This window comes from Mytilus californianus, unplaced genomic scaffold, assembly GCF_021869535.1.
Source record: "Mytilus californianus isolate M0D057914Y unplaced genomic scaffold, xbMytCali1.0.p SCAF_9, whole genome shotgun sequence".
Classification (NCBI taxonomy): domain Eukaryota; kingdom Metazoa; phylum Mollusca; class Bivalvia; order Mytilida; family Mytilidae; genus Mytilus; species Mytilus californianus.
In genome coordinates this window covers 64,468,544-64,487,006 of record NW_026262745.1, presented here as the reverse complement: position 1 = coordinate 64,487,006, position 18,463 = coordinate 64,468,544, and the positions used below count along the sequence as shown (strand labels likewise).

General features: G+C 29.5%; 1 protein-coding gene across 3 annotated transcripts in view; it reads right to left on the bottom strand.

Moving 5' to 3' along the window:
* The window catches only part of LOC127714423 (putative protocadherin beta-18), a 50,343-nt gene that overhangs the window by 5,103 nt on the left and 26,777 nt on the right, over positions 1-18,463 (bottom strand). For 2 of the 3 annotated variants that reach the window (XM_052220475.1, XM_052220477.1), the window contains one exon: positions 3,835-6,580. In XM_052220475.1, coding sequence (XP_052076435.1) covers positions 3,835-6,507 — 2,673 coding nt within the window. In that variant the 5' untranslated portion in view covers positions 6,508-6,580. Of the gene's footprint in view, positions 1-3,834; positions 6,581-7,269; positions 7,888-18,463 lie in introns of those variants that run through there. The other variant, XM_052220476.1, reaches the window with a different exon arrangement.

Below are 18,463 nucleotides of genomic sequence, written 5' to 3'. Positions count from 1 at the left end.
TAAACAGTTTGACCACATAACAAAACATTTTTAATCCTTGCCATGTGGACAGTGACCAACTTTCTATTTATTTGGGGAAAGTTAATTATTTTGTAAAAATAGTGGTCTGATTAAAATGACAAGATTGAAAAAATCTTGTGTCATAATGTTAATTTGCTGGATAAATCTGGCTTAAACTTAACCAAATATGGTGACACAATGCTAAAATTCAGAAAAATTTCAATTGTTTTGGGTTTTGTAAGGTGCTAGTACATGTAGTAAGGATTTTAAGTCATAAATAAATACAATAATTTTCATTACATCCCTGTTCATATAAAAACAGTGTGTTTTACACTTTTTTTCCATCAGACAAATAATCAAAATTTGTGGTAGAAAAAAAAAAACTGTATAGGTATCTTTGATTATAGTTTATTGATAACGTTTTTATTTTCTTGAAATTTTGTACAAAAAAAAAGATTTTTAATGTTATGTTTAATGTTATATAAAATTTGTCCAATTTTAATCTAAAATCTTTGCTTGAAAGGTGTTACAGTAAAATTTATTTATTAAATCTTTATCCATTACAATTTAATATGATCTGATATAACAATCGAACAAATCAAAGAAGAAAAACACATTTTGTTTGATCTTAAATCTGCGAGGAAAATAAAAAAAATGTGAAAAATATTCAACCATTAAAATTCAAATTTCATATATTACAAACATTAAAAAGAAATCGAATATAAGATTAAAACTTATGTTAATAAATATGCCATAAATTTTCATAAATTCAAAGTAATAAGACGGAAATCTTTCACCATATTAAAATCATAAAACTAATTTAATACATTATTTTGACACCTTTCAACATAAAAAGACAAATTTGAGAATTTTTTGTGCCATCAACCATTATATGAAATGGAAATTAAATTTAGGATGCAACAAATTATGCAATATTTCATGGTTCTTATCTGCGACCAGTAACAATGCTAAATTGAACATGATAAAATCATCTGTGGGAACAAATATCCCATATTTAATATTCTAAAATATCAAAAGAATAACAACAGTTTTCATGTAATGCATTTTGCTGATGAAATTTGTATTAACAACAACAGACTTTTCAACCGAAAAAACATGTCGTGAATCGAAAAAATAAATATCTGATAAAAGTTCGACACAAATATAAATGTTCCATATTTTTCCACAGATATCACACGAAATGTTTTATTAATATTGAGTGTTTTTCAGTGATCTTTTATTAAAAGCATTTTTGTGCTTTGTTAGCTACACTTGTTTATAAACATGATAAAAAGTATGATCTTTGACGAGTCAAAAGGAAATCGGAAGGTTCAATACAAATTTAAAAGAAAGGGTTTACAAATATTTGGCGATTAAAGACAGTCATAATGTTCAAATATTGCTACCTTTAATCGGCACCTGGATTTAGTCTTCTCATTGAGAAAAATCACAATATTAAAGATTTACAATTCTTTAAAATTTATTTTTCTGTTTTCATTATGGATTTTTAGAACCTATTTGATTATTTTGGTTCGGACTTTATTTGAATCAAAGGAAAGACACTTCAACTGTAATTCACAATTATTTACCGTGGGATTTTAATTTTTATGATCAAATCCCAAAACCTCCACTAGAGCTATCGAATAAATTGAAATGCGTTAATACCTTCGTGTTCAAACGTTCAAATTCACCTTAAGATTTGACTGCATTAATTTGGTGGAACAAATATTGTTTCAATGGTCTACGATTTGACACCCAGAACAAAAGATTCTTTCATTTGATACTTTAAAATGAACAAACAATCTTTAAAACTGTTTTGATGTGTCGACGTTAAAGTACTTTTCAGAGGGTGGGTCACAGTGAATTAAAATTTTACATAGTAATTTTACCGTTGACTGATGGAAGACTATAAGAGTTTATTTTTCAGAGATTTATGGTCAAAATGCTTTTAAAATAATTTCAGTACTTGGTATTCTGTTTCATATACACCTGTACTACCAAGTCTTAAGCTGTATCCATCCACAAGATTAATTTTATTCATTAATGATAAATTATCCTTTCAACTTTTTACCATATGCAGCGTTTGATAAAATGTTCAATTTAAAATTAAGATGAATGTTTTCATAGTAATGACAAATTTCCATTCTTATGGTACATTTGCTGTTTTGTTTGAAGTAAAGTGGTTTTTGAAAACAAATTTAAACAATTACTGACATTTGAAGATAAATTACCATGTAATGTTTCACCCAATTTTGACTGAAATGTTCAACTTATCATTTTTGACAAATGAATTGACAAACTTCAAAAGAAATGACCACCTCTTCAAGGGCATGTTTCCATTTGTCCCAATTGCATATTTAATAAATAGCCATTAATCTATCATAAGTATATGACAATTTTTCACACATTTAGCTATAAATTTATAACACAAGTTACAGTTATTTCTTTTTATCAATCTGATTAAATTGTAGATAGACTGAAATATATATGAGCAAAAGAATTTTACTTCATTGCCTGTACCTTGAATTTATGGAAAAATTTTAAATTATAGTATACATATCTATATAAAAAAATTTCACTTAATTTTTGTTTTTAAATCTCTCCAAATATACTAAGGCAAATCTTTGAGAAAAATATTTTATATAAAATACCAAAATGGACATTTGTTTAAAAATCAAATAACATTCTGTTAATCTACCATTATATGATGTTTGTACATATGTTATACCAGGTGATATAAGATTTTAAAATCGTAAAATAAATATTTTAAACATTATCTATCGTTTAAAAATCCAAATGTCTTTATTTTTTTAAGATTTCCCATTGTCTAAAATCAGAAAGTCTGTATTTTCTCAAGATCTTTGATTAATGTTAAAAACCAAATGTCTATTTTGAAAATCTAAAATCTTTAAAGGGGCACCTGTGTCACAATATTTACTTTTCTTTACTTAACCCAAAATTTTAAAGCTGTCAATTAAATTAACCAGTCATAGTAAACTAAGAAAACAAAATTTTCCCAACTGTAACCAATTTTTTAAAGGATCCCCGATTTAAGAAAGCCACATTTAATTATTTACCATTTATAAATAGGTTCAAGTAAATAAAATATACAACAAAAAGTTTGTTTTAAAATTAAAGCTATTTACACCCCTATGGGGCCCCTAATTTGTCGGTTACACCTGACCAGTAAGATAATTAACAGGTATCATTGTGTGACCTGTCAAGATTTCCAGTATCTCTATCATAGAACCTATAGGCTGGAGGGGCATGATACAAGATGACCAGTTTTACTGGATTTTTACTGTTAGATCTTTTACAAAAATGACTAATGAACTGTAATAAATGACAAATTAGCAGAAAAAGATATCATGCATTTCTTACATAATTATGTCGTTTAATATCTCATTTATTTTCTTGCTTAATGTTATGTTATTTTGCGAAAAAAAAGCCTAAACTGATATGAGTTTTTTGTAATATTTGTTCCAAGAACACAATTGTGAACATTTCCTGTCCATTTCATGGAAAACAAACTAAATAAAAAATGTCAAACTTGAAAATCAAAATAAACAATCATACATTTCTAACATCAAAATGTCCATTACTTTTTAATCAATTTCTTGCTTGTTGCATTATTTGTTCAGAATTAAAGAAAAGCACTTAATTTTAAGGGAAAAAAACATCTTTTCAAAACATTTCGTACTGCAGGTGTAGTGAAACATTTATAATTGAAGAGAGTTTCATTTTCTTGTGTTATCCAAAAAATATTTTTATTGCAATGAATTTTCCATGCTCCCCAAGGTAAACTCTACAAGTACTAAATACATAATAACAAACCTGTTTATCATTTGAGTTGGGACTGATACTTCGTTGGAAGCTGTTGTCGAAAGATGTGCCTGGTGAAAATGAAACTTCTTTTCTTTTCTTATCCGCACTTTCAAATGAATCCGGCAAAGATGTGTTGGAGGTTGAATTTTCAGAGTAACCAGTCTGCATCGGAACTCCTAGTGGACCATTTCCTGCAGTGTATTTCTGTTCTTGTCTTTTCTTGTCAATTTTCCACAAGAAATAAATTGTTAGTCCTATGGCTGCCGAGATAAGTAAAGTTACTATGACAACTATTATTGAAATTGTTATATACTTATTAGAATCACCATTAGCAGACAGATGTGTTGAATTACTGATGATAACAAGAACATTTAAATCGGCACAGTCAGAATGGACGGGATTCCCTGCATCTTGAACACATACTCGAATACTTTGTGAAGTATCCTTTGAAAAGTGGTACTGCTTGTTGAGAAAAAGTTCTCCAGATGTAGGATTCAAATAAAACATATTTGCTTCATTTCCCGAGAAAATATAAAATGATAATTGTCTATTGACACCGATATCCTTGTCCTCCGCTATAATGGTTGTAACAGGAAGTGATGTTATTGCCGTAGTAACAGTGTTATTTCCTTTTTTAGGGAATAAAATGGTTGGTTCATTATCGTTTACATCAGATACAGTTATAATTACTTCAACAGAATTATTTTTTGATGGACTTCCTTTATCAGAGGCGTAAACTATAAAACTATACTGACTGTGCTTCTCACGATCTAATATTTCTCTTGTTCTAATTGTTCCATCCAAAAGAACCACAAACGGTACAGTAAACTGATCTTTTTCCGCAATGGTGTAGGAAACATCCCCATTCAAACCATCGTCTTTATCAATAGCTACAACTGAACCAACAGTTTCGTCGGGTTTCAGACCTTCAGCCACCTCAAATGTAAATCTACTTTTATTGAAGACTGGTATGTTATCATTTTCGTCACGAATTGTCACAAGCACAGAAGCAGTTCCTGTCCTTCTTGGATCTCCATTATCAACGGCCAAAACATGAAACAGATAACTTGATTGTTTTTCACGATCATAGATATCACTAGCAGATATTACTCCAGTGTTAGAATTAATAGCGAATTTTGATACAGCATCACTGTGTAGAAAATACTGAATATCAGCATTGATACCGATGTCCTCATCCCTGGCCGAAACTTGTTTAATAGGATTTCCCAATTTATTATTTTCATCCACATATGCTTGGTATGAAGTCTTCAGAAATTCAGGATCGTTGTCATTATCATCTGAAACTGTTACGTTAAAACTTGCTTCGGCACTTAATCTGGGTGTTCCATAATCATGACAAACAATGGTTACAATATGAGCATCCAATTTTTCTCTGTCTAGTTTTTGCTTCACAACAACTTTAAATCCTTTGTCAGACACTGGTAATTTTTTAACATCAAAATACGGATTAGGTGTTGAACATGTCACGTTACCATTGTTTCCAATATCAGAATCTTCGACATTCACGTGAGCGACAAAATTATCGATGTTCGTTGCTTCTGACAGCATAACTACACCCCCAGTTCCAGCAGATGGTAAATTAATCTTGACAACAGGCTTGTTGTTGCCAACATCTTCAACTTTGACATTGACCTTGACCTGTGAAATCTGAGGACTAGTTCCATGGTCACTTGCCTCTACAATAATGCTATATTCCTCATTAGGTTCGTATACTAAATTCTGTAGGAGCGTTATCTCCCCTGAATCACTATCAATACGAAAGAACTGGTTAATGCTCTCTAAATCTGTCTGTACCTGACTGAAATGATACGAGACAAGTCCGTTTTGGTCTTTATCTGGATCATCAGCGGTAACTTTCAGAATGACAGTATTTGGTGGAACATCTTCCCGAACTGTAACATTGTACATTGACAGACCAAATTTAGGTGCATGGTCGTTTACATCTAGGACAGTAACATCAATGTTCAGTATACCAGTTTGTGGCTGTTCTCCGCCATCCTTAGCAGCTATCTGTAATGTGAATGTTTCCTTAATCTCTCTATTCAATGGTTGTTTTAACACTATATGAAGGAGAAAACTACCATCTAATTTTTTGGTATAGTTAAGTCCAAAAGGTCCATTGTCCGGATAAATATCATAATTTTGAATTCCATTTCTTCCAGTATCTTTATCCAATGCTGCTGGGACTGAAAAACGAGTCCCTACAGGTGAAGATTCTGAAACGTTTAATTTCATTATGGGTTGCGGGAAAGATGGAGCATGATCGTTGATATCCTGTACATGAACAGAAGTGGTAATCAACTTAAAAAAGTTTGTTTTTTGTGAGTTTGCTACAAATTTTAACACCAGAATACAATCAGAAACATCACTACATTCTGTAATGGTTTCTCTATTGATCAGCATATTAGTTTGTAACGCACCAGTTGATTGGTCAATCGAAAACATATTTTGATACAGATTGTCTCCAATGTAACCATAACTTATACTGTTGAATTCTTCGCTTGTCAAGTTTTCCGCCAATTTAGCCTCGGTAGCAATATTTCCTACAGGAGTATTCATAGGCAGTTCTTCCTGAATTGTGAACGAAATTTGTATGGTGTCGTCTCCAAAACATGTTATAATGAAGAGTGTCAAAATCGAAAGACAGAATGAATAGCACATGTTGATAAATCCAAGTTATATATTCCAAGTATATCCAATCTTTAAAGTTGACATTACATGTTCTCAGTTAAACCTGAAAAGAGAAAAACAAATCTAAATAAAAAATTTACCAAAAATAAAAAAAAAAAAAAATTTCCTGTATCATTACACTAAATAACAACTCAGCTATTTTTTTTTAAATTCACAAATTCTTAATTTTGTATCAACTCATCACTATGAAACCAACAATCTAGTACATGCATTGACAACTGACCACTACTGCATCATTTGATCTCTGTTGGAAAGTTCTCATTGGCAATCATAACACATCTTATTTTTACACTATTTACAGAGCTAAGCATTTAATACACAATACAGAAGAAACTGCCATGTAGTGTAAATGTTCATATACACTTTTTTCTGAAAAATATTCAAAAGTAGAAATTAAAGTGTATTTAAGAATAAATAATTCTTTAAGCAAACATACAACACTGTAAAACATCAAAACGTTTGAAAACATAAAATAAAGCAAAAATCTACCTTACATTTTTTTCCGTTTTAAAATCCAAAAACTAATTTAAATTCTGTTGGTAGAAGTCACAAATGAATTAAAAACCACTTTAATCAAGTGACCCATGCATCACTGTGTACTGACCATTCTACAGACTATAAACTGACCAGTCAATTAAAGACCCTTTCTAAAGGTGTAAATCCTCTTGTCCAAATGCTAGAGGCTAAAGCTTGAAGTTTATATTGACATAGCTTGATTGGTCAGATATTTACCTTATATCTGTCAAGAGGGATAAAATCTCTTCCACGAGTTTATTCTTCATTTCGATATTTCAATAACGTTTATTAACTGTATCCAGTGAAATCAACGTTTGACTATTTATTTTAAATGTATGTTCTTTAAAAATCCTGTCTTATTACACTGATGGATAATACCGAAACACAAACAAAATTTGTAATCGTGTCCCTTTAAATATCTTAAATCTGTACTACAATATATCATTGGTTTGTTTAAAATTCAATTGCTATGAAAGAAGTTTTTTGTCGGGTGATCATTCACATCAGCAGCGTCGTAAAATGTAAAAATCCACATTTTTTCAAGATGTCCTAATATCAACCAACCAAAAATTTAATTAACTCTTATGAATGTAACTTTCTTAATTCTTTCACTTTACAATCTTTTTGAACATGTCAATATTATCAGTTCAGCGTGATACACTCCTCTGTCAAAAATGAATAAAACATATAGCACTCTTCAATATTCAACTACTGTGTTTAACAATTCCGCTAATTTTCTACACTGTCGATAATTTGAGAAATCGGCAGGTATTAGCTCATCTACTTGATACCGTGAAATCTGTCACGCTGGGTACTGGTTTAAAAATATGATTCAGAATATCTCAAGCTCATTTTATCGATGTGACATTATTAAACTTTAGCTCCGCCCTCTCCATGGATTACTGGCCATGGGACTCAAACAAAGGGATGCGATTCACTTTTTAGTTATGATAATATCGGAAAATATAAATGATAGGTTACTAGCTTTTTATTATTCGATAATGAGAAAGAATTGATTTAAAGTTTCAGTTCATTTTTTTCATAAACGGTAGTAAAAGTGACGGTTACTTGTCATTTTAAATTGTAGGAAATTTAATAATTACAAGGTTAAAAATTAAATAGGTTCAAAGAGTAAATGAACTCAAAGCTCTCTTCATAATGGTCATTTCACTGACCATTCAAATGCCTTAACATTTTTCAAATTTTGAAGAAATCTAGCTGACAAAGAAATATGAAAATAAGATGTCTTGTACTGTTGCCTATTACACAACTCTCCACCAGAGACCAAATAATGAAAAAGTTCACTTTTTATAAAATTATCAAATTCTCAGTACATTAAAAGTTTTGAACTTTATGATGATGAGGAACATGCAAGATTTGTATACATATCTTTAAATTTTACATAATTGTTTAACTATTCCATTCTGTTCAATTTTGCAGCACAAGTTGAATAAAAGCCATAAGCATTTCATGAAACGAAGAGGTATCAGTTCATTACTCAAATCATTCAATTATTACAAATATTAAAAACAAACTATATATTTTGCAAAACAATGATGACCAATGCAAAAACTAAACCCTACCTTGTACACTGCCCAGACAAAAAACACATGTCATTCACTGACCAGTGTCCAATCCCCTTTACAAAACAACAATATAGCATTTATCAACTGAAAGGTCACTGAATTCCTGCACATTAAACTGCCACCTAGTGAGCTGACACAATGTGTTTTATCCCAAAAAACGACATGCATTTGTACAATGGTAGCCATACATCACAACCGTGAGCAATCGTTTGTAATAATTCTGTCATTCAACGATATTTGTCACACTTTTAAGAATTTGTCGTATACTTGTCAATAATTTTAGTGGGGAACATTACCTAACATGTAAAGAGTATTTATTACAATTATAGATATTAAATTATATTAACTAGGGTATTATTATAGATAATTTTTACGATATTCAACGGTAGTATTTCTTTTGACCTTTATATAACTCCCATAATGTGTATACAATTACAACTTATATTTTAAATTGCTATATACCAATATGACATGTTCATATATCATTATTTAAATTGGTGAAAACCTGGATAATGTACATAAAAGGTTTCATTCAATTTTATATTTTACAATTTTAATAAATTATAGTTAAACGCTTTTAATAATCACCACAAATTGCAAAGAAATAAAATGTATTGTATAAAGTTTCATAATTATTTTTCATTATTATTATATTTCTTTTTTTGTTGCATTCTTTTATAAAATATTGTTTCTATTGAAAGTGCATATTTAAACTTATCTTGAAAGTGGAGAAAAAAAAGCTACATATATAACTACATGTAATAATTATCATTATTATCATTTTTATCATCTTAACAGAGATGTATATATGTCTCTGATCTTTAATAACTAATAAAATTGTATATATATATGTACTTTTTCAAATCTGCACAAAAAAAGGTTTTTTTAACTTAAAAATTAAATGATAAGAATTTAACCAACTTTTCTCTCTTGACAATTCTTTGTAATGTTTCTCCTTTTGACAAAAGCTAGGATGCAAAATATGATTAATTGTCAATCAAAAATTCAGCTTATATAGTTCATTTCAACTTCAAAGAGAGTAGTTCTGGCCACAGGTAAAACTCAGGTAGAACTCACAACCTGCTTGACCAGGTGAGTGGTCATGTCTGACAGGTTACTCAGTGTGCCAAAGGGTCATTAATTTGTCCAAACATATCAATGATTATTTGAAAAATATTTTTGTAAACAAGTTAACCAGGTACTAATTGTGATTTAATCACCCATTATAATTTGTAATAACAAATTTATGATTTTTTAATCAACATGATTCCTATAAGGACTTATTAAAAATTTTATAAAAGTACACCAAGTCCAGAGATGCTTTGAAGTACATCAAAAAGGTAATTGGTGAATCAAACTTTATGATCATTTTATAATTTTAATTCCTCAAATTTTTCTACTTGAGTTAAATTTATGAGGTACTGGTTGAAAAAATTTGTAAAGACTTAGCGTTTTAATATTTCAAAATCAAGTTCTTAAATAAGTAGAAATTTTATAGTTACAGTTTTGATTCTTTAAACAAATGAAAATTGACACTGTTAAGGACATTTTTGTCTATGTGTCAAATAATTCACTTAAACAAATGGGAAAGATATGTCCATTCATTAGAATAATAGCTGGTATAGATCAATTTACTTAAAGTGGTAGATCTGGTCGCTAATTTTTCTGTTGTCCATTATTTACAATTCTTATATGACAAAATAAGAATAATATAAATAAATTATTAATTAAAGAAGAAAGGAAAAAGATCAAGGAGACGGCAACCCAATGACACAAATAGCCAACATAATTCCTTCGTATGCAAAGATTTTCCAGAAAGGGCAACCAGCAAAGAAATTGTTATGCCAACATGTATGTTGATATTCATGGACAAAAAGGTGCCAATTTTTTAAATGCATTTACCTAATGATTTTAATGGTTTTGTTGTAAATTCATAATTTATTCCATTTAAATGATCCATCATTCTTAAAATCTGCACTGTCTTATGTTTTTTTTAAACACAGCATTTTAAGTTATTTCCAATATAAATAACAACTAATTAATATTTCAACAATAAACAATAAATTATAACACCTTCCATGACATTATTACAACCTAAATATTTTAATTAAGGTGTGTCAATATGATATTTCTGCTATAAACATGTCATTACTGTATTGCTTAGCTTAAAACTAGTATATTTGTGTATTTAATATCCTTCAATGAAAAAGTGTGGTAAATATTAATTGATTCTATTATTTTGCTCCAAGGTTATGAATATTAATAAAGCTAATACTATTCATTGACCTTTTTATATGTAACTTGACTATGAGTGAATTGTATGCACAAAAATTGAATTACTAGAGATTCATTTGAAAAGAACCAGTTCATTTTTCAATGAAGTTTTGATGAATTGATTAATTTGTCAAAACTTACTTCATAATTATTTTTATCCTGCATATTCAACTATAAAATAATAACTATGAAACATTCATTATAGGTGAAGTGTCCTTCAAAAGATTGCAACTTTTTAGATCTATTTAAGGATTAACAAATGTGACCTGATGATTAAAACTGAAGTACCCTAACCATTTGTGTGGATCATCAATTTTATGATACATGTACATGTACTAATACAATTGGATAGAATGTTGCACAAACTTTCAGTCTGCTCTGGGACTAATTTTGGTCGCGGGTCTGATACAAAGGAAAATAAACCTACATTTTGGCCACAAGTAATTGCAAAACCAATTCATAATTTTTGTTCATTCTTTTATAAATTTTATGTACATTTACAATTTCATATTGAAAAACAAAGATGACATGACACAATTAATGATATGCATATATACAAGAAACGTACATCTGTATGTCATATTGCAAATCATATCCTATAACAAGACTAGCCCACACAGTTTGAATAGAAACTATTTACAAATATATTGTCAAAGCAATGTGTAATTATGAGAGACTGCAATTTCAAAGCAAGAGATAACCATTTATTTTATTTACTTTAATCAAAATTGACCTATCAACTTTTGAATTCAGCACCAATTAAAAATAATATCAATTCTAAACCCATAGAATCATTTTAATATTTTTTATTCTAGATGTAAAGTATATATTTACTGTACCTTTACAATTTCAAGGCATGGATGATATCCAATGTTGTTAATCAAATTAAAATTAGCATGGGTAATTTGCTATTAGATCATCAACAAGGGCCAATAACTCTGATTATCAACAAGTACCTGAGAAATTTAACAACTCACAAAGGGAGTGAGACAAAGAGACCTGATAATGCCTCACCTATTACAAAGTCAGTTATCACACCAAAAAGAAAAGGTAGATTACAAACCGACAAAAGACTAAGCTGAAAGCTCATTGACTAACAATGATGTAATAAAATCTACAAGGTAGATAGCCAGGTGTAATAAGCTTTGTTCTGACTTAGATACATGTACACATCGTCATGAAATCAACGACCCAAGTTTATTTACTGGATAATCTTGATTACCATACTTAATGATAAAAGACAAACAGATTGGTGTGACAGGTTCATTGTGAAGTTGATATTATTGTGAATTTTTGTTTGTTTTCTGGTAATGATTGAGAAAGTTTAATGAAAAGTGTCATATTTGTAAACATTCAATAAGGATGTCAAAACTAACAAAAACAAAGATGTTCCTGTGTTTTCATTGTAATTTTCTTGGTGTTTAAAGTTTCTCCTTATCACAGGAAGGAAGGAAGAAATTTTGATAAAAACTAGGATTGACTGCTTTTGCTATTGTTTTCAAAGATTAACTAATTTAACAGATAAAGGCAAAAACCCAAAACTGAAAAAAAAAGACAGCCCTTACACCTAAAATAAGGTTTTGTGTAAAGCTTGCTCCAAGTTTGTGTTTCACATTGTCCATCAATATTTTGTTTCTTCACTTATTAACTCCATTACTATCAAAAGATAGGCTTTATAGATAAATTATGTTCTTTTCGTCAATTATAAAACATATTCCTTTAATAGCCAACAGTCTTGGACAATTTTTTTATATTTCACCTTTTTACTGAAGCACCTCCTGTATAAGTGTGAAAGTAATAAAACAATGATTAATCATTAAACAAAATCTTTGAAAAGATTCTCCCAAAATTTTATGTTTTTAAGTAAATTTTACAATAGGTGTGCAACATTAGTAAGCCAAAAAAAATTAATTGTGATCAACAACAAGTAACCTAGGAAATGATTCATCAAACCTAATGAACAAAACAACATGAGGTTCGGTTTTCTGTTGGCGTCATTTCAAAGTACCGAATTGATGTATGGCTATTTATGACATAGGTAAAACAATGGATCATGTATGAATACACTTATGACCTGACGTTGACTCCTTAATTAGGTTGATGTTATATTATGAATGAGCCGAATGTCATCTTTGATCAGCGTAAAAAAAATATCGAAAAAAAAGTTAAATATATCTTGGAAAAGTGGAGCTGATGCTACAGCAATTTACCAAAATACATCTTTAAGCGTATGTGGTAAAGAAAAAAGAAGAGATTTGGACTGTATTCATGGTGTTGATTCATGCACGTCATCCTGTCATGCTCTTGAAAAACCCATATCAGAAGAACAGCAATACTGTATTATTGCTGCTCTTCATATAAAAGTCACAGTAAAGCCTTTAACATTGAACAAAACTTTACATCTTTCAGCAATTTAAGGACAAATTGCACCTGTTTGAGCAGAATTCTTTGCTTAAGTTACATTCCCAAACACCAAACCTGTGAATTTCTGTAGCTTTTTCTCTTTAGCTTCTAGAACATATTTCTAGTTAAATATTTGCAGGCACCAGTTGCATATTTAACAGTTGCAAACTGAGTTTACAAATATTTGCAACTATCCAACCATATAAAAGATTAAAGTGTAAAGTTTGGAAATGTTTTTTTTACCTGGAAGTAATGCTTATCTCATCCAGAATACTTTGTTTCATAGCATTAGTTGTGGCATTTATTTCTTGAAAGTTTTAAACATTATCCACTCAGAATTATTGTTACAAACAATTTTGCATACATATTGCAGACCTGGATATACAGTGTGTTGTACATGCAGCTGTGTACAAGATTACAAACATTTAACTTCAAGTTTTAATCATTACTATTGTGCAGTATATGATAACCTACTAAATTTGTCCTTGAGTTTTCTGTTATAAATCTACACACATATCTTTATTCAAATTTATGTAATTGAAAAACCAAACCTGAGACAACTATTGCATAGTATTCTCAGGACCAAATGGAATTTTGTATGGGTCCAATGTTTTATAGAATAAGTTACAACAGTTTACAAAAGAAAAACATTTATCTACATCAGTCAAGAATTAGGACTATGAGCAAAATATCCCTTGAAACCAACCTAGCAAAGTTCTATAAAAAAATTCAAATGAAAATTTGTTACTTTTCAGTATAAGCAAAGTCATTACATTTACTGTATGCTTTATATAAAAGCATTTCAGCTCTCAATTCAACATATAGTTTGCAAAAAGTAAATCTAGCAACTAAAGTACACCCATTTAATTGATTCTATTGGATTGTTAGGTTATTGTCTCGCTCAGCTCCTTTCATTCATACTTGTTAGCAAAAAGGGGGATTTCAGCTGAATAACTTTAATCATGTTTTTATCAGTCATTCAAATAGCTGTTTTCTAGTTGATGATATACTTATGATTGTAACAAGAAATTAATAAGCAGTGTTTTTCTCTCTAAATTTTCAAGTAAGAACAAAGAATAACGAATTTTTAAATTAACCATCCAAGTTAAAGCAAAGCAAATATAAATTCCGTTGCAACCTTAAATATCATTTTTATCAATGTCAATGTGTCCAACTTTCAATTTCATCTACATATTTTACTTACCAATTAAAATATATCCACATGTGTATATTCCATACAGAAAATAAAGTCCCTTGTTTAACAGTTCACAACCATAGTTTTACAGAATTGATTAAAAGATAGGTAAAAATCCATACTATCTTATACAAGTAAATAAATTCCAAATGTCTTTCATAAAAAAAATCAACTACAAGAATCTATTCATTGCTTTCCAATATTCTTGCAAAGATTTCCAATTTCTTTAATGTTAATAATAGTAACTAGAATTCCACAGCCATATATATATTCTGAACGTTTTCATACATACTAGCCAAAAAAACAATCCTTTTACACTAAATATTAATACATCAAAAACAATACTCGAACAATGAATTACCTTGTCAAAATGATTATCCCCTTAGGCATTGTGGGATGGATGACATCTTTTTCGGAGCTAAACGATCAGATTTGTCTACGGTTGAAAAAAAAGAGGCGGGATATACAACTTAACACACGAGGCCAAACTCTGACCAGTCTAATTACTTCATATAGATTTTCAGATAGGAAATCTGATAAGATATTTTTAATTGATAAAAAAAACGAGCTGTTGAAAATTGCCCAAGGGCTTTTTCATGTCTTTCTTTTTAGGCCTTATACAAATACACCATCGTTAATTGATTAGAGATCAATAGATCATAGATAATAATTTGTCATCAAGACCTATGTTTTTTTAAGAAATTGATGAACAATAGATCAATAGGTAGTGTGTTGTGAAAGTTTAACAGGTAAATCCTTTAATCTTTTGTAATCCTTTGATCTTGAAAAAGACAACTTGAAAGTTTTGAGACAACTTGGGTGTTTTCTTAAGAATTGAAAAGGATGTCTAAATTAAAACAATAGACTGGGGTTAAATTATAGTTACAAACAATACACTGTTAAATATTCAAGGTTTTCGCTTTTAAAACAGTTTCAATAAAGTATAAAGATTAAGAATGTTCAAAGGAAAAGAACAATGAAGATGTCTTTTGACATTTTGCATTTCCTGCACTTTTTCCCCCTCTGTTCTTTTTTTCCATTTTTAGCACCTGATGAAACTAATTTACTCATTTCACCTGATTACAACAATTAATTAATTAAAATAACATTACTCAAATATCAATGTACACAAAACCACAAATTTTACTCAAATATCAATGTTTACTTAAAAGTATAAATTCATTAATCAATATTAGAATTCTGCAAATGGGCAATTTCATTTTCTGAAAATATTTGCTAGAACTGTTGAATAATATTATAATAATTAAATAAGGATATTAATAACTAAATGCAATAAAATACAATTAAAATAACTAATATATGTGAATAGCTCAAGTTATATTAATAATTCAAAATAATATTTACAATAATTTCACAACCAAATTTCTAATGTTTAAAATGCAGCAGGAAAGTATATGATTCAACTCACCAATAATTATATATTCCAGATAATTTTTCACTGAATCTCCATAATGTGACAGAACATTTCATTTGCAATGGAAAATGCTAATAAAGCCAAGAAAAATGAAGAAAGTAAATGCAAAATTAATTTCAAGGAATGTCTAGTTCATTTGTGTGACAAAATGAAAAATGACTAACTTGGTCAGTAATTTTGACACTATAATTTTGCACTGCATCTTTGTAAGGACTCTTGCTTGATAAATGCAGTTATAAACTCTAAACAAAGGTCTTGGCGTCAAACCTTACAAGTTAGCTACTTAATTTCCGTTTATACGAATGGCAGATCAATTTTTCACCTATCATTAATTTCTGTAATCTCTTGCAGGACCTGCCGCTTCAGACATGGCTTATACAATAGTGTCCAGCGGCCAAGATTTATACGATTTCATGTAGTTAAATATCTTGTCTCTTTGGCAAATTTTCATTAGACTTAAGGACCCTGCTGTTCAAATAATTTTAGTACAACTATAATTTTCTTTTTCTATCAATAGACTTTAAATTTTATAGTCCATTTTTAACATGGGTCAATCTAAGACTGACCAAATGACCCTATCTAATAACTAGAATTTGTTCAACTGACCATTGAATCAAGTTAAATTATGATTGACCATTGTCCAGTATTGTAATCGGTAGTTATGATGTCCTGTAAAAAATCTCACTTTTAACCAGTGGTCAGTTTTTCTATTGGTCACTCAATTATTTATTACTGACCATTGTCCAGTACACAATATAATAAATTGGCCGGAGTTATGACATGCTGTTTTATTAAGGGAGATCATCCTAACGTTTCTTTGATGTGGACATCTTAGTAAAATTTTATGATCAAGGTCTTACGTCACAAGATCACCCAATTTAGGTTAAAGAGAATTTATTTGGTCATTTGTTAAAAAGTCAAGAAGACAAATTTAAATCAACCAATTATCTGCATTTATTGGCAGTTAGCGATAGCATCAAAAGTTTTTACCACTGAATTTGTATTAGAATTTATGGATTAATCACCTATTTACCAGGTGTTCAATTCCCTTAAAATTTTATATCCCCCTCTTCTTTTGATACTTTACTTTTGGTCCTTTTTTTTTATCAGTTGTTAATTGTTTGTTTTAGATTTAATTTTACTTTCAAATGTTTTGGCTTCGGGCCTCACTGAAGAGACTTTCATAGTCCAAATACAGTCTGGTGCAGTAAAATTGGTACTGTTAATGTAATTAATAATTAACAATTTTTCGCCAAATAATGAAATATATCTCAGTAATTTTTTTCTAACTCGCATCTCAAAATACACTTCTGGTAAAATATTATAAATTTTGTATTACTTCTTCTATATTTCTCATACCATTTTACATTAAATCATTTCCATATATTTTTATTTGAAAAATCCTGTGACATCCTTTCCCTGCAAAAATTCTAAAGGTCTCTTAAAAACAGGTGCAGAGTCACCCACACATGGTATCCCGATCTGAAATCTGTGAAGGGATCAGAATCACAAGGAGCAATTATACGAGACCACAACACAGTTGGTTATAAAGCAAAATCTGGATCAGATTCCCACGGAGCATAATACTCCATGGGGAGCATAATACTCCATGGGAATCTGATCCAGATTTTACTTAAGAATTGCACTAAATGTGAGGAGTCTGTAATCAGTTTATACCTAAACTTTCAGTCGTCTTCTTAAAAGTTCCTGACCCATTACTTACTTTTCAGGGATGACTATTTTAAAGAATGATCAAATTTTTCTACACTGATGAAGATAAAAGAAAGAAGCCCCCTGCCTTATTTTTAGGTGCCCGTTTCATCAAGACTCATCCGTAATCTATATTATGATAATGTTAACATGTTATATGCTATTAGCACTTTTCATCTTGAAGGCTTTATCATGACCTCCATATGTCTATTTTGGTGTACTTGTATGACTGGGTTGCTGTCTTATCAATATTTACCTTAAATTATCTTTTTTTTTTTTTTTTTAAATGGTAATTTTTCTGACCTTTTATTTCTCTCCAAGTTATCTTAAACATTGTAAAGGGCTATAAACACGTCACTGATAAAGAGGTGGCATCAATAATACCAATATTATGTAGTTTATCTTAGACAAACATGAGTAACCAAGCATCTTCAAAGATACAAATGATGGTCTGCGTAAAGACAAAAACAACAATGTGCTTGCATCTCAAAGTGAATTAGACACATATAAACAACTGAAATAAAAGCTTGAAAAAATAAATAAACACAAAATTAACTTTTTAAAAATAAATTTACATTAACATTTTTTTTAAAATGTAAGAAATATAACTTGGTAGTAATTCTAGTAAATAATAATGAAAGCAAAAACTTCCAATCATGGATGCATGTTAAATAATCAGCTTAAAAGAAAGATACGAGTTGTAATCTTTTTCAAGGAAATCCTATTAAAGATGCAAATTGTCTACAATCTCGTTATCTGCATGGCTATATACTGTATAATTTCTAGCATCATGATACTGTAGGCAAG